The following is a 19395-nucleotide window of genomic DNA, read 5'->3' as shown; positions in this document are numbered from 1 at the left end:
AATGGAGAAAGCGCACTTGACTTTCCAAGGCTTCCATGATTGAATTCCTCTCAAACCAACTTTGTCTGGCCAGCAGGCGATGAGAAATCTAATATGGCAGGGGAGGGAGGGAGGGGAGAACAGATCAGGTCTGAAGTACCCATGAGATCGATCTAAAGTCAGCATTGGTCTCAGCTCTTCTCTTTGTTCTCACAACCTCTTGATTCTATGGTTTATTTTGTACTTTGGAAACCCTGCCTTAATACCTTATTGATATTTGACTGAATTAATGCTAATCAGCAAAGATAAAAGGGATTTTATCATTGAATTTACTGACATAAAAATAATACCATTCAAATTTTATTGCAGTAACCCATATATCTGTCTGGGAAATGTGTACATAAAAGAGACTCTTTCCTTTAAGAGTATGTGATAAATGCAGCCTGCATGCCCTGATTTTAGCCCTTTTTCAAACAACAGCAATGGGATTGATCAGTTCAGTGATAAAAGACACACTAATTCTTCCATCTTCATTTGATTCAGCATGTTTCCTTGCAGCGGTGAAGTAGAAAGGAGTTATAAATAACACTCCATTACTGTTAGAGGCTGCCAGATTAATTTTATTTGGACATCAGTAACATTTCAAATGGTGGGGTCTCATACCGCATGATTTTTTTTTTTTAAGGGGTTCAGTGGTAAATAACCTATAATTACAGGATCCCTCCAGACTGGTGAGTAATTACATTTATTGGATATAGGAGTAATTTTTAGAATGTGATGGAACTTTTCAATGTTAAACACAAAAATGGGAATAAAACCCACCAAGGATCGTAAGTCTTTGAATAACTTTGTGTTCCTTTTTGAAATTTCATATGTTGCTTCAGTGCTGTATTGTCATTCAGTGTTTTTCTAACTAGATACAGCTTTGAATAAGAACCGTGGATCTGGACCTCCCAAAGCTTTGGGTATATCTCCAGATTTTGCTTTCTCATTTGAACAAGCAGTTTCAGGCAAAACTCAGTAAGCAGCTGAGAACTGAACAGCAGATGCATGTGTATAGACCAGTAAGAGCAAATCATCTGAGTTTTCCTATTTCTTTTGTCATGTTATTACTGGCTCCTGGTATAGCCTTTAGCTTTTCTGCCCTCTAAATGATACATGGACCACAGGCTTCAAGCAGAGTAATACTTTGGTTATGGTCATCACCTCAAGAAGCTGGACTGCTGCTAAGTAAATTCCATGAGGAAGAAGCTGATCACAGCAGATTGATAGACTGTCTCAAAGGGTTGCTCAGGAAATTGTTAAATTAAATGATGCTGCGTAAAGTGGAACTGGAGATAACGGCTGCATCCCCTGTTCTGTTGAACAACGGAGTTTATTAACAGGCTGCTGTCATGAAAACCAGAAGATGGGTACGAGTTCTTTTTGTACAAAAAGCTACTCACTGTGATTCTAAGCACAGCTGCATGTGCTATCTTAGGTCTTCTGTCTGTACTTTCTTGCTTCTATGGGTCAGTTTTCTTGGATATCCAGAAAAGAGGAAACGTCCATCATGAAGAGCTGATCATGACCCCGAAGGGCTGCTCAGCCAAAGACACTGTTCAGCCATAGCTGCAGGTTAGATTGCCACTGTTGTATTGAGTTACTGACCGCTCAGCCAGCGGAGAATTCACAGCGTCCCTAACACCTCTGAGGTATCTTAGATACCTGAGTGTTTGGTGGGGCAGTGTAGGCTGTCTGTTACAGGTGGTTTTCTTAGAGTACCAGCAAAGTAATGACGCTGGTGAGTTCTGGAGCTGTGCCACTCCACCCTCAAAGTGGTAACTGTTTTAATTGTTCCCTGTGGCCAAGGTCTCCTGACTGTGTGCAAGTGAATAGCAACAGCATCATCTCCCATGTCACGTTTCCGAAGTAGAAATGTTTCATTAGCTGCTATCTTGCTGGCACCAGCAGTTACGGCTGAATAAAAGAAGCCAGTGTGTGCTGTACACTGCCCAGCACTTCAGGAAGGCCAGGAAACGAGCATTGGCATGGGGTCCTCTCTGAAGCCCCTCCTCCTGGGCTCTTTCTGCTCTGTGCTGGTCAGTCACTGCCATTCATATCCCATGATAAACACGCCTTAAATCTGSTCCCACATGTCAGACTTCTGTCCAGCTCTCTTTGCAACCCTTAGGGGGAGGAAATTAGCATCCAAACACCCTCCCGAGTGATACCCTCAAAGAAATGCTGAGTTGCCATTCTGTCTCCTAAATCCCAAACTACCCCGCCTGATAAGGTGTTAGGAGAGATACAGATGACTACACAACTGACACGAGACGCCAGAACCATTGGCACTTCCTTTTCGTTCCTTTTTCTTTTTATTTGTGGCAGTGCTGGACTGCAGCCTAGGCTGGGGAATGCCTTCTGGGGTGGTCCACGAATTGAGCCATGAACTGGTAACTTCATGTTCCTCTCTCTGGCATGGAAGATGTTAATAGCATTCATATCTACCTTCTCCCCCAGGGCAATAATGCTGTGCTCTGATATGCCCATTCGTGGCATCACAAAACTCACTGTACCACAGCAATGTCAGGAAAACACTTGATGGCAATCACAGCAGAGAGCAGCCTCTTTGTCCAGAAAGCGAGAGCTGTTCAGCAGAGTGACTTTTGAGCTGCTAGGGACAGAGATCTCTCYGTTGTTAGCTCAGCATAGGTCTTCCTTGTCCTTTATTACTTCTTGGAAAGGTTTTACCTGCATTGCATTCAGTGAAACCCCTTATTTAAAAAACAGAGATCAGACATATTGGGTCTATACTCAGAAATGATTCAGAGCTTTGGGGGATTCATCATTTTTTATGAACTTTGCCTTTTTAGTGGTGAGGAGAAGGTTGCATAACCCCATTCATAGGTTTGGTGCATTCTGCTGTGTTTTCAAAGAAACAGTAAACCTGACTCATCATTGTGTTTTCTTATTCTTCTCCTGTGTGGGACTSTCTTGGCACCGGAACTGGCCCTAATAATGTCTGTACTGGTGATCACTGGTGGTCACTGGATGCTCCAGGCATGGAGAATATTGAGCACTTGAATCCTCCTTTTACTGGTAGAACCACTGGCAGAGAGGCCGGCAAAGTCTCGAAGTCAAGTTTGTTGAGTCCTTCCCTTTGAAAGGCTTGGGTTTTGGTTTGCTGGACTAGAAGTTTCAGCTATTTTTAATTTTCTGTCTCAGAATGAATTTATTAGGAAAAAAAATGGGGAAAAACGATTCAGTCATCTTGAAGTTCAGATTTAGAGGAAGGTATTGGTTTGTAAAAATGAAGAAAACAATAATCTTGCGCTCTGTTCTGTACGGACTTTAGTCATCTACTGTAATATATGCTCAAATGTGGTCCRGGTTTGGGCACTTGATGCATCTTAATGCATCCATGCTCACTTAAAGCTTGGTGGTAAATTCTCTTAGGTAAATTCTCAGAAGAATCTGTGTTGAGGGTGCTCCAGCTGACAGGAATAGAGGATAGATGTGATGTTCAACATGAAATCAGTGATACTGGCTGATGCAAGCTGCATTAGAGTGATGTATGTGGAGATTTTTGGCTTTGGCTTTGTTTTTTAAGTAGCTGATAGTAACAGGTTCTACAGAAAATCATTGGGTTCCTGTTCTTCTAGTGGGCCTATTGGCAATTGTTTGCACAAGCTGTACTGACTTTGTTGTGGAACCCAAGCTAAACTGTTGTCAGATGAGGTACTTTGAGAATATTGTCAGTAAGAGTTTAGATGCAGGCAGGAAACTGAGCATGCAAAGATCAGGAAATTCTTTTTTACCAAATGAAAAAGTTTCAAGAAATTAAAGGCATTTCCAGAGGTATTTTCTGTCCCTTTTTAATCTGTTTTTTAATATTATCCTCCTTGAACCATGTTTATGCCATTTYAGGTATTCATTCCAAGATGAAGAAGATATGTTCATGGTTGTGGATCTGCTGCTTGGAGGGGACCTGCGTTATCATCTCCAGCAAAATGTGCGATTCCAAGAAGGCACTGTGAAACTCTTCATCTGTGAGCTGGTGTTAGCTCTCGACTATCTCCAGAGCAGGCACATCATCCACAGGTCAGTGAGAGTCTTCATAGGAGGACTGTTGTTCATAGGCTGCAGTAGGGGTTGACTAGGAATTGACACAATGCGCATACTTGAAACTGTAGATGTATTCAAAAGGACTCACTTGGCAATTGAACGCTTATGTCAGTGTTACTTAATTTTCTGGCAGAAAAATTTTTTGATCCATGGGATAAGGTGACTTTCAAGTCTGCCCCATGTGTCAACACCATAAAGAGTCACTGCTTTCCAGTTCCTCAGTCTTTGTGGTGGATGATATGTCAAGCATTCAGAACCCAGATAGGTTTGGTTGTGTTTTGATTCTAAAATTGATCCAAACAGATATCAGTGTCATTGGTAAGTAAATAAGAATATTCAGACAGCGATACCTAGTATTTGTGTGGTGCCTTCAACTGAAAATCCCAGACTGTTTTACAGAGTGGGAAAGTGAATGTCTGACTGGTTTTCCTTAGTTTTATTCCAGGCAGGAGACTAGTGATTTGGATTTACTGATTTCATGTTCTAACCACAACAGTATGTTGATATCCCCCATGTGACATGTAGTCTTGAAAAGTATTTTGACCTGTTCAGGCATTTTTTCTTTTTCGTTTAGATCTTTCCTAATAGGGAGGATAGGAAGCCATTTGCAGACAGTAGAGCTGCAGAGGTGGAACTGGAGACAGTAMAGTGTCGTTTACCTCACTCTACATGTGTCATGTGGTTTCTGGAGTGCTTCGTCTCATTTGACACCGACTGTTAAGATCGGTGAGGAGCAATGACAGATCGTTAATGAAGCTGAGTAAAAGAGGCTCGGGTTCTGTGATTAAGGACAGCTCTTTCCTAGAAGAGATTTTTCCTGGTTTTTAACTGATTTACCTTGTTTCTCTTTGATATGAAAGGACAAACAGAAGCTGAAGAGCGACACAAAATCTTCTCCCACATACATTTGCTTTTATCTAAAATGATACACTTCTCAGAGAAAAATATTTCTTATACTTTTACAACAGGGAGCATGTTCTTTCTCCACCTGTGGTGGTTATGGTATAACATATTTGATTTGTTTGCAGAAAGCTGTCTCTACTAGCTTTAATTGGCCACAGGTCATTAATGTCCAATTCAGTCACTGGAGGGTAGGCCTCAGGATTCAGAATTGTTTGGTTGTCACATTTGAAGGTGTTGCCCATTTGCTTACCTCTCTGTACCAAGCTGAAAGACAAAAAATGGGACCAAACACCCCTTTTTTCTGTATATGGCTAAATACCTTTCTAGAAGTGGTGAGAGTTTTTCTGATCACTGAGATTCTTCATGGCCAGTGAAAAAATATTTGAGCTCTTCCAGCACATTCGAAGACCTAAAGCTACCTCACATCTCTGCTGTTTCCTTTGACATAAAAGGGGACTTCCATGTTGTAGAAGAGAATGGCTGTCAAAGCTTTTGTACTCTGCTGCAGCATTTGATGCARAGGAACAGGAAGGGAACGGGAAAGAAAACAGATGATCCTGACAGGAGCCTTGAATTTCCAGATGTCCTCCTCTGGGTCATGTCTTTTGCTTTATTCTAGCATCACAGATGAAGGGGAATGTACAAAATTTGGAGGAAATGATTAGCTGTTTAAAAAAAAAACAAAAAAAAAACCTGTAAGAATAACAAAACTAATTGTAATCAGCCCTCTGGAATTGTTCTTACTTGACGTCCTACTGATTACAACCATCTCTCAGAAGAATAATTTCAAGAAAACTAATTATTAATGACAGAATATATATTTTTCCATTAAAGACTTTCTTAATTCTCAACTGAATTACTAATGCGACCTTAAAAGCTAGTTCACGCAGTGCAGAGCAGCAATAAGTCACCCTCCTTCCCAATGCCATTCTGATTGATTTATAACTTATTTTTCTCAATAAGACACCTGACACTACTGCCAGATGAAGAAATTATTTGTTGGATCCTTTTTAAAAAAAAAAAAAAAAAATGGAAGCAAAATGAAATTTAATTAGACGATTTATAAAAATACAGTAAAGCTAATGCCAGGGTGAAATCAGAAACCATGCCACTCTATATAAAACCATCTTGATCAAAGTAAGAGAATGATCTAGTGTGCTGCATTTACTGTGGGCTGTATTACCAGCTTGAATAAATGKGAAAAACTCAATTTAAGTGGATTCAGTTCAGCAAAGAATTGTGCTTGGCATTTCAGTTCTCCTTGTATTCCTTTATTTCCTGCGAGCCTGAATTCTCACAGATATCTTTGAAAACTGATACACAAATTGCATGCTGTGTTCAAGTCAGTCCAGGACTTGAAGTTGGTCTTCAGGGCAATGTTGCCAAGGACAAAAACTGTTTTACGGTGCATTACGGTTTTAGGTAGCAGTTTAGGCACTACAGAAAAATCATACAAAATTCTCTGTGTTTACTGAAGCAAAACAACAACCAGATAACGAATAAAATAAAGGTTTTCCCTTGTTTGGGAGGCAGGAATTGGCTCCAGATGGACAGCCATGTTCTTATTTCCTGTTCCTGATGCATTAGGCAACACAAGCATCAGATGTCCAAAGTTTTTGACTTAATATCTGCTAATAACAGATGTTGGGCYGTAAACAAGACGGGACAATCAGAAGTATTAAAAAAGGAGGGCAGAAGATTATCTTATTTATAAATATCATTCATAAAAACCATTCTTGTGAGGTATAAAAATAAATCATAGTACAAAATTTTAAATTATTCTAATCATTAGTAAAGGAAGGAACATTCTATTCAAGGGCTGATGAAGATTAACACTCATGTCAAGCAGCATTTGTCTGCTTTTTCTAAAATGTGAAAGCAAAAAGGCTGACTCTTAGTATTTCCATAACAGTGTTCCCTCCTCAGTTGCAGAGAACCCCAGAGTACCAAAGAGGTTTTGCTTTGCTTTGATTTGAGACAGACCTTCTTGTGGATAGCTTCACTTTCTCAGGAGTCTTATTTTTCATGCTTCTTGTTTTGTTTTCATACCTGCATAGATTTCTGCTCTGTGATGCATCTGATCTTGGCAACTAGGCCAGTTCAGCTGCCTCATTCAGACTTGCTTAACCACAGGCACTGCTGTAATCTGGGAAACAAAACTGGCATGTGGTAATGAGGGTATTGGGTTAGCATTCTCTGCCCTGCACCTGCTCACAGGCACCAAATAATGAATGAGCATGAATTAAACATTGTGAAACAGAGACTAAGCTGTCTTTGTCCTGGACAGTGAGGGGTAAATCTTTATACTGGTGGCTTGGCCTTGACAAACTGAGCAGGACACAAGCGTAAGAGGAGCACAAGGAAGAAATCCTTCTCTATTATTAATAGATTACTGTTAACAGTAACATTTGTGGGAGTAAGAGGCTAGAAGCTCTTTATAACTTGATGCTGTAACAAAAAATCAGTATGAGAGGTAGACTGTTCCACATAAGCATCAAAGACATGATGTCTAAGAAAGAGCACCAGGTAGCTGAGAGACTATCATCTGCGTTCTGAGCTGCATTTCTGCAGTCATGTGGACATAAGCATCACTGAGCAGTGTGCTGGCATCCTGCTATGGGTGTACTGTAAGGGGAGATACAAAGGAGAGAGCTGAGGTGCAAAATCTCTGGGATTTCCCAGAGGGCTCTTTGTAAATAAAGGTGGGATTATGCGAGAAGATTTTAAAAATTGCCTTGCTTTCAATCCTGGGAACTCAGTTCAGAGTCATGTCAGGCCATTTGTCATGCTGTGGTGCAGGGAACCACAAAATCAGAGTCTGCTCTTTTGCAGGGTTCACAGCAGTGGCCTCTGACTGTTTGGTCTTGCCCCTTCTTCTGTGGTTAGTTCACATCAATAGTTGATGCCTGAACCACGCACCTTATTTAGGCCATAGGAACATAGGAAACAGCTGAACCAGAGTGACCTCGTTTTTATCAGTCTAGGTTTTCTGGAGGCCATGGCTTATCAGGAGAGGGCTGAGCACTTCATGCAGGTAATGTGTTGTTAACGAGGAGATTGTAGCCTATTGTGAGTCACAGACTTGCTCCTTTCCAACAGACCCCCACCAAAAATGAGTTTCTCTGGCATAAAAAAACAAAAACTAAAAGCAGGTCTTTCTCTTTCCCCCCTTCACCTGCCATCTCTGAAAGAGCCTGSAGAAAGCAACCAGGACTGTTTTGCAAGTGAATCATGCTGCTAGTCCATGAGAACAGGCAAGAAAGTGCAAGTGAATGCCTGGCCTGCTTCCTTGTGGGCTGGACTGCAGTTGCTGTGTGGCTGCATGCAGTGTCCCACAAGGATGACTGCATTGAGTAGGCAGGGGCTGGCACCCAGCTCCGCCTCTGTCACATACCTGCTGGTTGGGAACGTTGCTTGGGACAACCAGAAAAGCAGGATCTTCCTTCTCTAGCTGCTGTTTGCCATCTGCAATGAGAAGGAAACGGGAAAGTCACTAGCACTATGAAGGGATCCCATGGTGGGTTCCTTCCCAGTATCGGTGGCTGGTACACTGGCCAAGAAAACTGACAGTTGGAAGGTCAAGAGCCAGCATAACTTGTCAAAAGGGACGGGAATCAGAACTCTCTGTCTCTTCCCACACACTGCTGCTGAACAGTGCAAAGATCTAATCTCTGATGTAGGAGGTGCAAAGAGGAGAAGCATTTGAGCAAAAGAGGCCATAACCAGTGTTGTGGAAACGTGCTAAGGTAACAGCCAATAGGTATTGACTGGATTGACTTGCTCAGGACCCCCCCCCCCACACACACACACACACAGATGTGGATTGTAAAACTGGGCCTGTGCGCGATCACAGATTACTGCAGGGACAGATCAACCTCGCAGTCAGAAAAGACTCTGATAACTTCAGACATGCTCTATTTAGATCAAAAGGTTTGTTGTAAGGTGGAGGGGGAAAGAAGGTGTGGACATGCAGCCATTTTGGGGACCCAGTTATAATCTTCCATGTAGTAGAACATGGGGTATTCCTCTGCAAAAGCAAGAGTGGAGCACATTCCCACCTATGCTTCCCTGCTTCAGCCAGCATAGAGGAATCTTTGAATATATCCAGTGTTAGTAGATGTTCTCTGCTGCATGGGTCCCAAAGTCAAGGGCAGTATGTAGCCTTAAAATGGAAAACCTCTTCCATTAACATTCCTTTTCTGTCTACCTTGTACAGTCATTCTGCTGAACTGGCAAGTTGCATCTAGCTCTTAGACTTTAGAACAAGAATGGAATATACAAGTGATTGCTGTCTTCCAAGAAAAGTTCCCAAGAAGCTAAAGTTTAAGCTGCAATATGTATTTCAAGCAGCAGCTATGTGCGTTTAAGATGAGTCCAGTAGAAAAAACCATCAATGGCAATCTGTAAAATTTGGAAGTTGTTTAATGAAYGCTGTAACCCAAGGGGACAGCATTAGACTGATAAAGCGACTCAGCTGAGAAGTACAACATCTGTRATTGCAAACATCAGGAGACATGCAAACAATTGTTTACTTTGTTTGAACAAAGCTGTGCAGAGACAATGAGAGCTTGAATTATTTCCTACCTACATGTAGAAAAATGGAAAATATTTGCTAATTTACTCAGACTAGGCAATATTATCCTCAATGTATAATAAAAAACAAACAGTATATAAATCATCAATAAATAAAATGATCCCTCTTCATCGTTTGCATGCAGGGACTGATGTCACTAGTGCTAGTGTAGTTCCATAGGCTGCATATCAGTGTGAAAGAGATAAGAAAAGGACCTAGTGGAAATAAATCACGAGGAGCTTTTTAAGAAGGGTTGAAAACTGGAGGAAAACTGAAAACCTGTCTTTATGGTTCATTTCAAAGCTTTGAATATATTCTTGTATCAAGGGATTAAAATCATGCATTTTTCCCTAACTATTTTTGGTGAGTCTTTTTTTAAATGTTTTTGCTTAAATCAGTCTTTTATCAAAAGTATCAAATGTAGCATCACCATTTTTCATAACCAAATACAGTACTTTTGACCATCCAGACAGGATCTAACCTGTGGTATAGTTTTGTTGTGCTCTGCTTACAGAAAAACACACAGTTACCTGAAGTTGCCCATTCTGGCTTGATGAAGACATCATTCCATATGTGTTACTTGTGTGTTGGGGGATTGCACAAGGAAGGTAATGGTATTTATAACCCTCTGGGAATAGTTTGGTTGAGAAGATGCCGGAGAACTTCAAGGTATTACRTGATGATAAGATACATTGTCATTTCTTGATCTCAGATGGCTAGGTGAATTCAAACTTTTATTTTAGTGGCTGCATTTTTAAAGGTAAAATTCTAAACCTGCTCATTTGTTCACTTTGAATCCCTGGGCCTGGTGGAGAGCGTCAGGAAGGTAAAGGGTTATCATGTGTGCTTAGTGGTTTTGACAGTTTCCTTATAGAGCATTAAATTGCAAGGTGTCTGGCTCAGTCTGATAGCAGGTGGAAGGCGAGTGATGTAATTAGCTCATTAAAAACAGGTAATGTCTTGTAAAGTCATTCAAGTGCATATAGTAGACATATCAGGTGTACATTTTCTCTGTTCAATGGAAAGCATTTCTTTATAGCATTGCTATAGGAATATTTTTTGTATTTAGGAGCAAAATTTGCAGGGAACCCATTTGTTTTTAAAACAAGGATGTTGAAGTGGCTCACATAAGAGATCAGTTCTGCTAGACATTTGCAGTTCCTTCTAAAGGAAGCAAATTAAAGAAAATTTGCTTGTTTCYACAGTCTGTCTACTTTTAAGTAATGGAAAAAACAAAGACCGTATTTTTTGCAGACTAAAAAGTACGTTTCTCCAAAATGTGTATATAGACAGATAGGTGGACTTCGGTCAAAATTATGCTTTCCATTAGTTCCTTTATAGTGATGTAGTTAATTTCATAACTTATTGTTAGATTCTTTATTAATTTTATTTTATGCATTTTTTTCCACTTCAGTATTCTTCTTGTTAAAAGCTTCGATGCACCTCATATTTTCTGCTGTTTGCCCAAGTGTGAGATACTTAGTAATGTGCTCAAGATTGGTAACTGATATACAGTAGATGCACAGATGTAAAGACTTTCCCTACTGTGTTAATTTTTTTTTTACTAATCTGGAGGGAAAAAAGGAGTTAAAGAGCTGTTGAGATTATATTTCTCTTTCTAAAGAAAATAAAAGCATTAATAAATAAAATTCTAAACAAAGATAATGCATTAGAACACCTGTTCTACTTTGTGCAGAGAATACTTATTAAAAGCTGAACACAAAAATTTGGCAAATATGCAAATGAGTGCAATTCTGGGTTTGGGGGGTGTTTGTKTGTTTGTTTTTATTCCTAAAACACAAAACTCCTTTCTATAATTAGAAAACACAAAAACCAGCAGGGAAAAGAATATGACACAGGTCACCCAAGGTCTTTTGAGAAATGAACCTTGTCAGGGTGCCTGTGCAGTGTTTCCTGTGAGACCTCTGATAGATTTGCATATGCCATAACTTGCCCCTCCAGTTGGCACCATGGCTGCTAGGTCAATGTCACTGAAGAAGTTGGCTCCAGTGATTTCCATCTTGGATAGTTCCTAAGGACAAGGGGATGAAGTGTGTTAATGAGAAAGCAGGGCCAAGCTTGACCATTTTCTCTGTAATCCAGCCTGTCCTCCTAATGGCTAGGCAGAAGGCACTTCGCAAGATCTTTCTGTGATTTTGGGGGTGTTTGTAGCAGTGAGAAAGCCACCCATGGATAACTGTCTTGTCCCCTTTTTTATGTTGTAACTTTAAGTGGATATTCCCTTCCTCCTCCCTCTCCTCCTCCCCTGCCCTTTTCTTTTCTAGTGCTGTAATGTTATTAGGCAGTGTTAAATAGTCCGGGGCATTCGCATATCATCAGTAAATAAAATGATCCCTCTTCATTGTTTGCATATAGGTTTCATATTTTACCAGAAATATCCTGAAGTCAAAGCACAATATAGTACATTATGGTTATTTTACTCTTTAGGGAATTTTGGTGGGGTGTTGTCTTTTGGCAGTCAGAGTACCGTTATTTCATATTTAGTAGAAATAAAGATACCATCATCATTTACAGAATTAATAGTATTACCAGCCACAACACCATCCTGAAGCTCATTCACGTCCTTTTTTGGGGGGTATAAATATTTGACCCCACCTGTATTTTTTTGCATAATAATCTTCAGACACATCTTACTGAAGAATAACACCAAATAAGAGGCAAATATTCTTTGTGGCTAAGAAACTGTTATGCTGTCTAGCTGGAAATTCCCTCTAGGCTATTCCACCAGATAAAAGCTTCTCCAGACCCATAGGGAAAATCATAATACAGCTAGAAAGTTCAGACTCTGAAACAGTAACAAAGGTTTTTTCCGATTAGAGAACTAAGTAGGGAAAGGCAGCTCAGTCCATGCAGAAACCTACAAGGCTGTGTAGACTGTTTGCATTGCAAGTTGCATTGCCTCTCAGATGCAGGAGTGCTTCCTCTGTTGTTCTCTCTCTGATCCATGAAAGGGTGGTGTCTGTTAACTACTTTACTGTATTATGGTGTCAGTAGTAATGCAACCTTAATGGCAAAGTACATTATTCTAATTCTAAGTAAAATTCACCTGCACATGTAGGGCTAACATTTTGGCAGGGGAGGATTTATGTGATACAAAGGCCTTGTGTGAGGCCTCTAAATAGGTGTGCAGTTTGCCTCTGGAAAGGAATGACCTTTCCTTCAGAACATAAGAACAGTCATGCTGGTTCAGACCAGTGTGTTCGTCTAGCACAGCCTTCTGTCTCTAGCAGCAGTCACAAGTAAATGCCTATGCAAAAGTAAAAACAGGCAAGCATTTTTAATACCTCTTCTTTTTTAAGTCATTATGATGTCTCTTGTTAGATTTGGCACTAAGCACTACATTCAGATTTATCAAGTTTGTTAGAAGTTCATTYATAAAGACAGCACAGTGAATGAGAATACTAATGCATTTTTGATCAATCTTCCTCCCCTGTATCACACTTTTTTTCAAAACTCAGTAATAATTTCCAGTTTTTATTATTTTATCACTTCAGGATTTTAAACAAATGCATGTGTTCCTAGATACTGTTATACTGCTTGTAACATATGTAATCAGGCTTCTTTAAGGCATCCTTTGCCTAACAAGGAGTAACTGAGTGTCTCACAGAGCTGTTTTTCCTCATAGCCTATCTGTATATACCTACCATCATGTGACCATCTGGTGTATTGTCTCGTATTGAGTCTACATCTCTGAATGGAGCCTCTCTAAGCATAAAGCCTGGTATGATCCAGACTGCTCACTGGACCTTGGAGGGCCACATTTGGGGAGTTGCAGAAAATGTGGTTCAGAGTTCTTGAGTCAGTGACTAGCTAAAATGCTACCACTCTCAAACCACAAATTATACAGGAAAGTGTGCAGAGCTGGCAAGTGTTTCTGGGCAACACTTCACAAAAAAGTAGGCAAATTTGTGTTCTTTCTTTTGTTTGTTTTATATGAAAATGAGCAGAAAGAGTTGAACTTAAAATGTAAAACTCTCTATTCACCATTTGCTCTGAATAGCTTCCTTTTGCTTGGAAAAAGAAGAGGCACTTTTTTGTCAAATGTCACTGTTCTGTGACATATGATTGTTTTCATAATGAAGTATGAAAAACATAAATTAATAGCTGGCTAAGAGGATTTTGCAGTAAGTATCAGTAAATCAATGTCCATGAGCTTCCAAAACATCTAATGAAATAGGTGAGGTATCTTCCTTGAAAAGCTGTTCTTTTGGTAGAAAATTAATTCCAGTTGCAAATGTGAAAAGCCTATGAAAATGAAACAGAAAGTCCAGCAGTTTTATTGCAGCTCTGTATGGGTTTGGGTTTGCTAACCCAAAGGTCAGCTTTATGCCAGTCAGTACATTTGTAAGTAAACAGTATATTTTTTGTTGAATGCCTTCCCGTGTTTGCACCTTTCATAATAGAAGCTTTCATCCATCAGTGTACAAACATCTCACCTAGACATAGAAACACTTTGCATGTTCTGTAGTGGTTCCCTTTACTTACAGCTGAAGGACTTCGATAATACAATAGGGACGATAGCTAAAACTGATGCAACTTGTTTACTTTGTTCCAACATATGATTTTTACTGGGAAATGGGGAACAAGTCTCAATATAGTATTGAAATTGACTGAGAAGAAAAAGGGGGGAAAAAAGATAAAAAGAAGCTCTAACATTGTAGGTGGACTAGCTAGATGCTGATAGACAAACCAGAGTCTTCACAGTCATATCTCTGTACCTCCATTTTTCCTTCTGTTGTTTGGTTAGACAATCTCTTATGCCTAAGTAAAACCTTGCAGAAACATTAGAGCAGAAGAACCCCATCAAAGAAGTCTTCTAAGACATGTCTCTAGAAGCTTTAGAGCTTCCCTTTAGAGCTTAGTCTTTCATTAGGTTTCTGCAGCCATGTTTCACATCACTGTTCTAGGCTAATGGCTGTTTCCCGTTTTCTGCATTTTTTTCTTAGGGATATCAAGCCTGACAACATTTTACTGGATGAGCATGGTAAGTACCAGTTACTTTTTAGTCATGCATATGCATAAAAGCAGAGTCAGCAGTAGTAGTACATCCATATTAGTGCATAGGTGCTTGCTCTGTTCCTCATTTTGTGTTGCACTCTCTCTTTTACTTCATAAGCAGTTTGAAACAGGAGCCTTTCCTTTTTTGTGCTTTGCTTGTTGCTTTTAAGCTTTACTTGTTGTCTTTTGGTTTTTGAGCAGCAGCATCCTGTATGTTTAGGGTGCTGTGCAATCCTGTGTTGCCGCATTATTTCTAGTGGTGCATCCGTGTTTATTAAACATCTCTGATTCAATGACTTCTATAGAAAACATTACCAGAGATGACACTTTTTCTGCTGCTGGTGGTCAGAGTTATTTGACACAGCTTATTGTAAGACTTTCTTTACAGGTGCTTAAAACTTACTCATAATGTAATCATTTGGATGGAAATGCTCGTGTAATTACAGGCTTTATGTAATGTACACTCACAAACAGAATGAATTAAGGTTGAATAGATAATCTCCACTCTGGCATTTTCTTTTTCTTTGAGCATTTGATATTGAGAGGGAGCTTGGAAGAGGGCTTGGGGCTGGATATGTTATAGATGTTGCTATGATTTTTTCCTTTAGTCTTTTCTTGGACAAAACTCCAACTATATTCTTGTGTTACTCTCTAGATTTTTTTTTCACCCTGGCAAAATTCTCCCAGTGAAGATTTGTCTGATATTTATTAGCTTTTAAGTCATCAGAAAAATACTTTGTCATTTAATATGTTCTGAAAATTCATGTAACCTGTTTTGAGAAATCTTTATTAGCAACTTCAGCAAGCTACTCGAAGAGAAAAAATCAGTACAGGAACATGGAGTATCTGAACTCATTTTAATTTCAGAGGTTTTAGTACAGACACTGAAATTCTTAAAGAATTGCCATAGCTCTCATGTGTAACTAGGTTTTCCTGGCAGCACCTGAGCCCAGACTCGACCAGTTTTGCATATGACCTCTAATTTCAAAGTGCTAGGTAATTATTTATTTAGGAGCTGTCAGCAAAGATGCTGCTGCCTTCATGTAGAATAGCCTGTCTCTCCTGTCTCAGTCAGTAGTTTTCCTTCTGTTGCCCCAGATGCAAATACAGTGGGACAGATTCTCTTCCCTCCTTTCCCCCCAGCTTCAGGTCCCCTAGCAGCTGCTCTCCCTCTGGCCAGCTGAGGATGGAGAGCTCCCAGCTGTAGCAGCAGCTGGCTCCAGCAACACCCTCCACTCTTACTCAGGGTGAGAGTGAGAAGGTGCCAGTTCACGGCTGTATACCATCAATTCCTAACTAGCTGACAGTCTCTGGTGATCTTTGGATTGGGTCTGATGCAGTCAAATTAAGGGAAGCTCTGAGCACTGAAATGTAGGTCAGCATTCTCCCAAAGAGGAAAAAACAAAGGGGAGGGGGGGAGCACTGCTTCTCTGCCATTGCATTCAGTTCAGTAGCAAATAACTTGCAAAATTTCATAACAACTCTGCAATTTGGGTTGATTTAGGGTCTAATCTAGCCTAATCTCTACTCCACTGTGACATTTTAACTGTTCRTTGCAGAGGTTTCAGAGTTTTGTTTTCTGCAAATGTACCCTTGACTTAAGTGTCCTTCTGACTCCTTGTTCTATTTCTTTACCTCTCCTTATGCATCTTCATCCATGGCAGCAAAGATGTGTCCTTGCATGCATACGGAAAGCTTTCTACACRCAATTCAATTTTTTCTTGTCCCCTGAGCAACTGTTTTTGTAGCATGTTTATCTGTATTTAGCCTGGTAGATTGCGCTTGTTTTTCTGTATCTCTTTGCGTAAGGAATGGAGCTGCAGATTTCCATTCCCTCTCCTCTTCTTTCACTAGGCTTACAAAGGTACTATCTGAAAAATGTTATTTGCTAACATTAATTTTTATGATATCCTTGACTGAGACCAGTCCCCACAGAGTGTTAAGCACCTGAAAACCTTCAGCAGACAGACTAGGTTCATTTCTTTAGATTCTTCTTGCTTCTGTCTAACTCTGCCCTTTGGCCAATCTTTTCATCTGTGAAGTACCTTTCAATGGTGTTTCTCATTCACCTTTTCATATTTACATATTTACAGAGGTTCATGTTTGTGTTACAAACTGCAGTACCCTTTTTGTTGGTGTTAATCACTGACTACGTTGAAGGAGCCCTTGTATACATCATTTGATCTTTGTGTATGAGGCTTTCTGTTTCAGGTTTTTGATAGTACAAATACCTCTCATGATGCCACACATTCAAACATGTCCTCCTGCTGCTGACTGTCATGAACTTACCACACGTTTGTGTGTGTTTCCAGACAAATGCTTCCATCTGCYGTTCTAGTTGGTGACATTCGGTATTACCTTACCAGTTTCACCTAAGGGGTTAAGTGAGTCGTAAATAAAATGGAATATAAGGCGAACTTCTTTCTGCACAATAAATAAAGCAGTTGCTGGACATCAGAGATTGGGATCGCATATCATAATGCAAAAAAAAAATCCTTGGCCACCTTCAACAATCATTCCAAGCGCAAAATGAGTTCCTTTTTTAATGATAAGTCTATTGATTGGGCTCAGTGACAACAGGGCTCACCTGAAAATAAAAGAATGTAACAGATGGGAGTTTCCAGGAATTGTGATTAATTCTTCAGGAGGTTTTGGGCAGATCATTTGTCTAATAAAATTGAAAAAAACTTCATTTTTATCCATAGTAAAACTGAAGAGGTTTTGGAAGAACCTTGTAATGTCTTTGCTCAGTATTATTTCTTGTACCACAACCCAAAGGTTCTGCTCTTTCTCTATGATGGTGCTAAAATGGATGAGTTCGTGCCAATGTGGGCACTACACATATAGCCCAGATGAGAACCATTCCTGTTTACTCCAGGATTTACTTGCAGATACTCAGAGTGAACTGAGGCGGCAAGCACTGAAACCTTGTTCATTCTTACAGCCCTTTGGCCTTCATTATAAACAGTTGAGTAGCAGTAGCTTCAAATGGAGATGGCTTGAAGCTAATAGCAGACCACAGCCAAGTGTGCATATCTTTTAGTCAGTGATTACCATTAAATATCTATATAACAGGGAAGCGATGGGAGCTTATGGTTGAAAAGGGAGTATAAGAGCCAGGTCTTATAGGTTTAATTTGCAGCATTTATTCTCTAATCTCAGATAAGTAAATTAGGATACAATCTGTCCAAGAGATTCAGCACTTTACAGCTCCTACATCTCTAGCTTCATATACTTTAAAATGTTTTCTCTGTTGAATTTACAGAAACCTTGTGTTGTCTGCACAAAAGATGCTCTAGAGAGGTGAAGGAATTATGTAATAATAGAGGTGCTGAATTTAATAAGAACATTCTTTGCCTTAATGCACAGCACAGTGTGAACTGCTTCTCCCTGTTCTACCCATAGGACTCATACACGTGACCTGCATTTTCAGGAGAACCAAAGGCTTGATCTTAAAGTGCTAATTTCAAGCACATGGGGTGAGATTTCAGGAAGGACACAGTACCCAGAATGCAGCCCTCTTCTCTGGCTGTGCTCTGTTCAGAATCTGGCAACAGCTGGAGATTTTGAACAATTACAAAAACACTGGCCTCAGGATTTGACCCTAAAGCTCAGTAGCAACATCTGGTGTTTTCCTTTTGTCTCCCAGTAGCTGATGTCCCCGTTCATCCAGTCTGTTCTTTGTTCTGTAACACTGCGGTCACTGTGGAACCTTACCACACCATGCTGAGCCTTCTTCCTGCAGCCTAATTGGCATGATTTGGTAAGTTCCCAAGTGGGCTAGTTGATAGAAAACTTATGATTTATTTGAAGTGAATCATTTAAATGAGATCCAAAGAAGGGCATATTTGTGCTTGGAATATCAAATTTTTATTAATAGCCTTTATAATTCATACTTATTAAAACAGTTTCCTACAAAGTGGAGTGAGAGACCAAGCTGAAAAGAAAAAGGATGCAGGGACATAAAGGGCATGTAACTGCCCTGTCTGGATATGTCATTCTTCTCTTTCAAGTACTCCCCAACGATTTGATGTCAGTTCTTTTGCAGGTAAAGGAAAAAAGGACTTGGCTGATTTTGTAAGCAGTAAGAGACATGCGCTCTTGACAAATCAATCAGGCAGCATCTGAGAGATGTGCTCTGACATCTCAGTCATATTCTTCCAGCAGTACAGATGGCTAACCAGAGGGACCTCAATTTTTTCTTTCTTCCTTCAAACTCAAGCCTGACTGAAGCATCACAGATTTGATAAGGAAATCTATGCCTCAGTGGGACTATGGTCCCACAGAGCACACAGGTGCAGAGAATGGTATAGCCTAAATAGTGCTGTTAGCAGAGAAGTTATCCTAGTGAGCAGTATACAGAATGCCTTTTTCCCAGCCTGAGGCAGGGAATAATGAAATTGCTAATTGATAATAGAATATGAAATGGCTGAAAAGCTAGATGATAACTTTATGAAGAGGGGGTGAAGCATTTATTCATCTTTGCCAGCTCCTGATATGGAGATGAAAGTTAAATGGTTGAGACATGATCCAAAGACATTCTGCTCGGACACTCTTCAGAACAGCAGTCATCTCTCTGCCTAGTTTGTGTGGGTGGCAACAGTGTCTGGAGGTGTATTGACCATGGCTCAGTGCTAATGAGTCCAGTGCCTAACAGAGATGATCCTTGTCCCCCAAAATTTACACCCCAAACACTGAATATGCCCAGATTTGTATAAAGTATGACAGGCCAAATTCTACTGGTTCTGACTGAATTCTGATCCTCCTCCTGGTATGTCTCTAGAGGAACTGTAAATATGCCTACCTCCATCCTT

At 40.1% G+C, this 19395-nt stretch overlaps 1 protein-coding gene across 1 annotated transcript in view; it reads left to right on the top strand.

Moving 5' to 3' along the window:
• The window catches only part of STK32A (serine/threonine kinase 32A), a 51777-nt gene that overhangs the window by 14001 nt on the left and 18381 nt on the right, over positions 1 to 19395 (top strand). The window contains exons 4-5 of the mRNA XM_026063283.1: positions 3889 to 4062; positions 14530 to 14567. Coding sequence (XP_025919068.1) covers positions 3889 to 4062; positions 14530 to 14567 — 212 coding nt within the window. The remainder of the gene's footprint in view (positions 1 to 3888; positions 4063 to 14529; positions 14568 to 19395) is intronic.

Source organism: Apteryx rowi, unplaced genomic scaffold (assembly GCF_003343035.1).
Source record: "Apteryx rowi isolate R43461 unplaced genomic scaffold, aptRow1 scaffold_2, whole genome shotgun sequence".
In the NCBI taxonomy this organism is placed as follows: Eukaryota; Metazoa; Chordata; class Aves; order Apterygiformes; family Apterygidae; genus Apteryx; species Apteryx rowi.
Note: the sequence above shows the minus strand (reverse complement) of the source record. Positions and strands in the feature narration are given on the sequence as shown.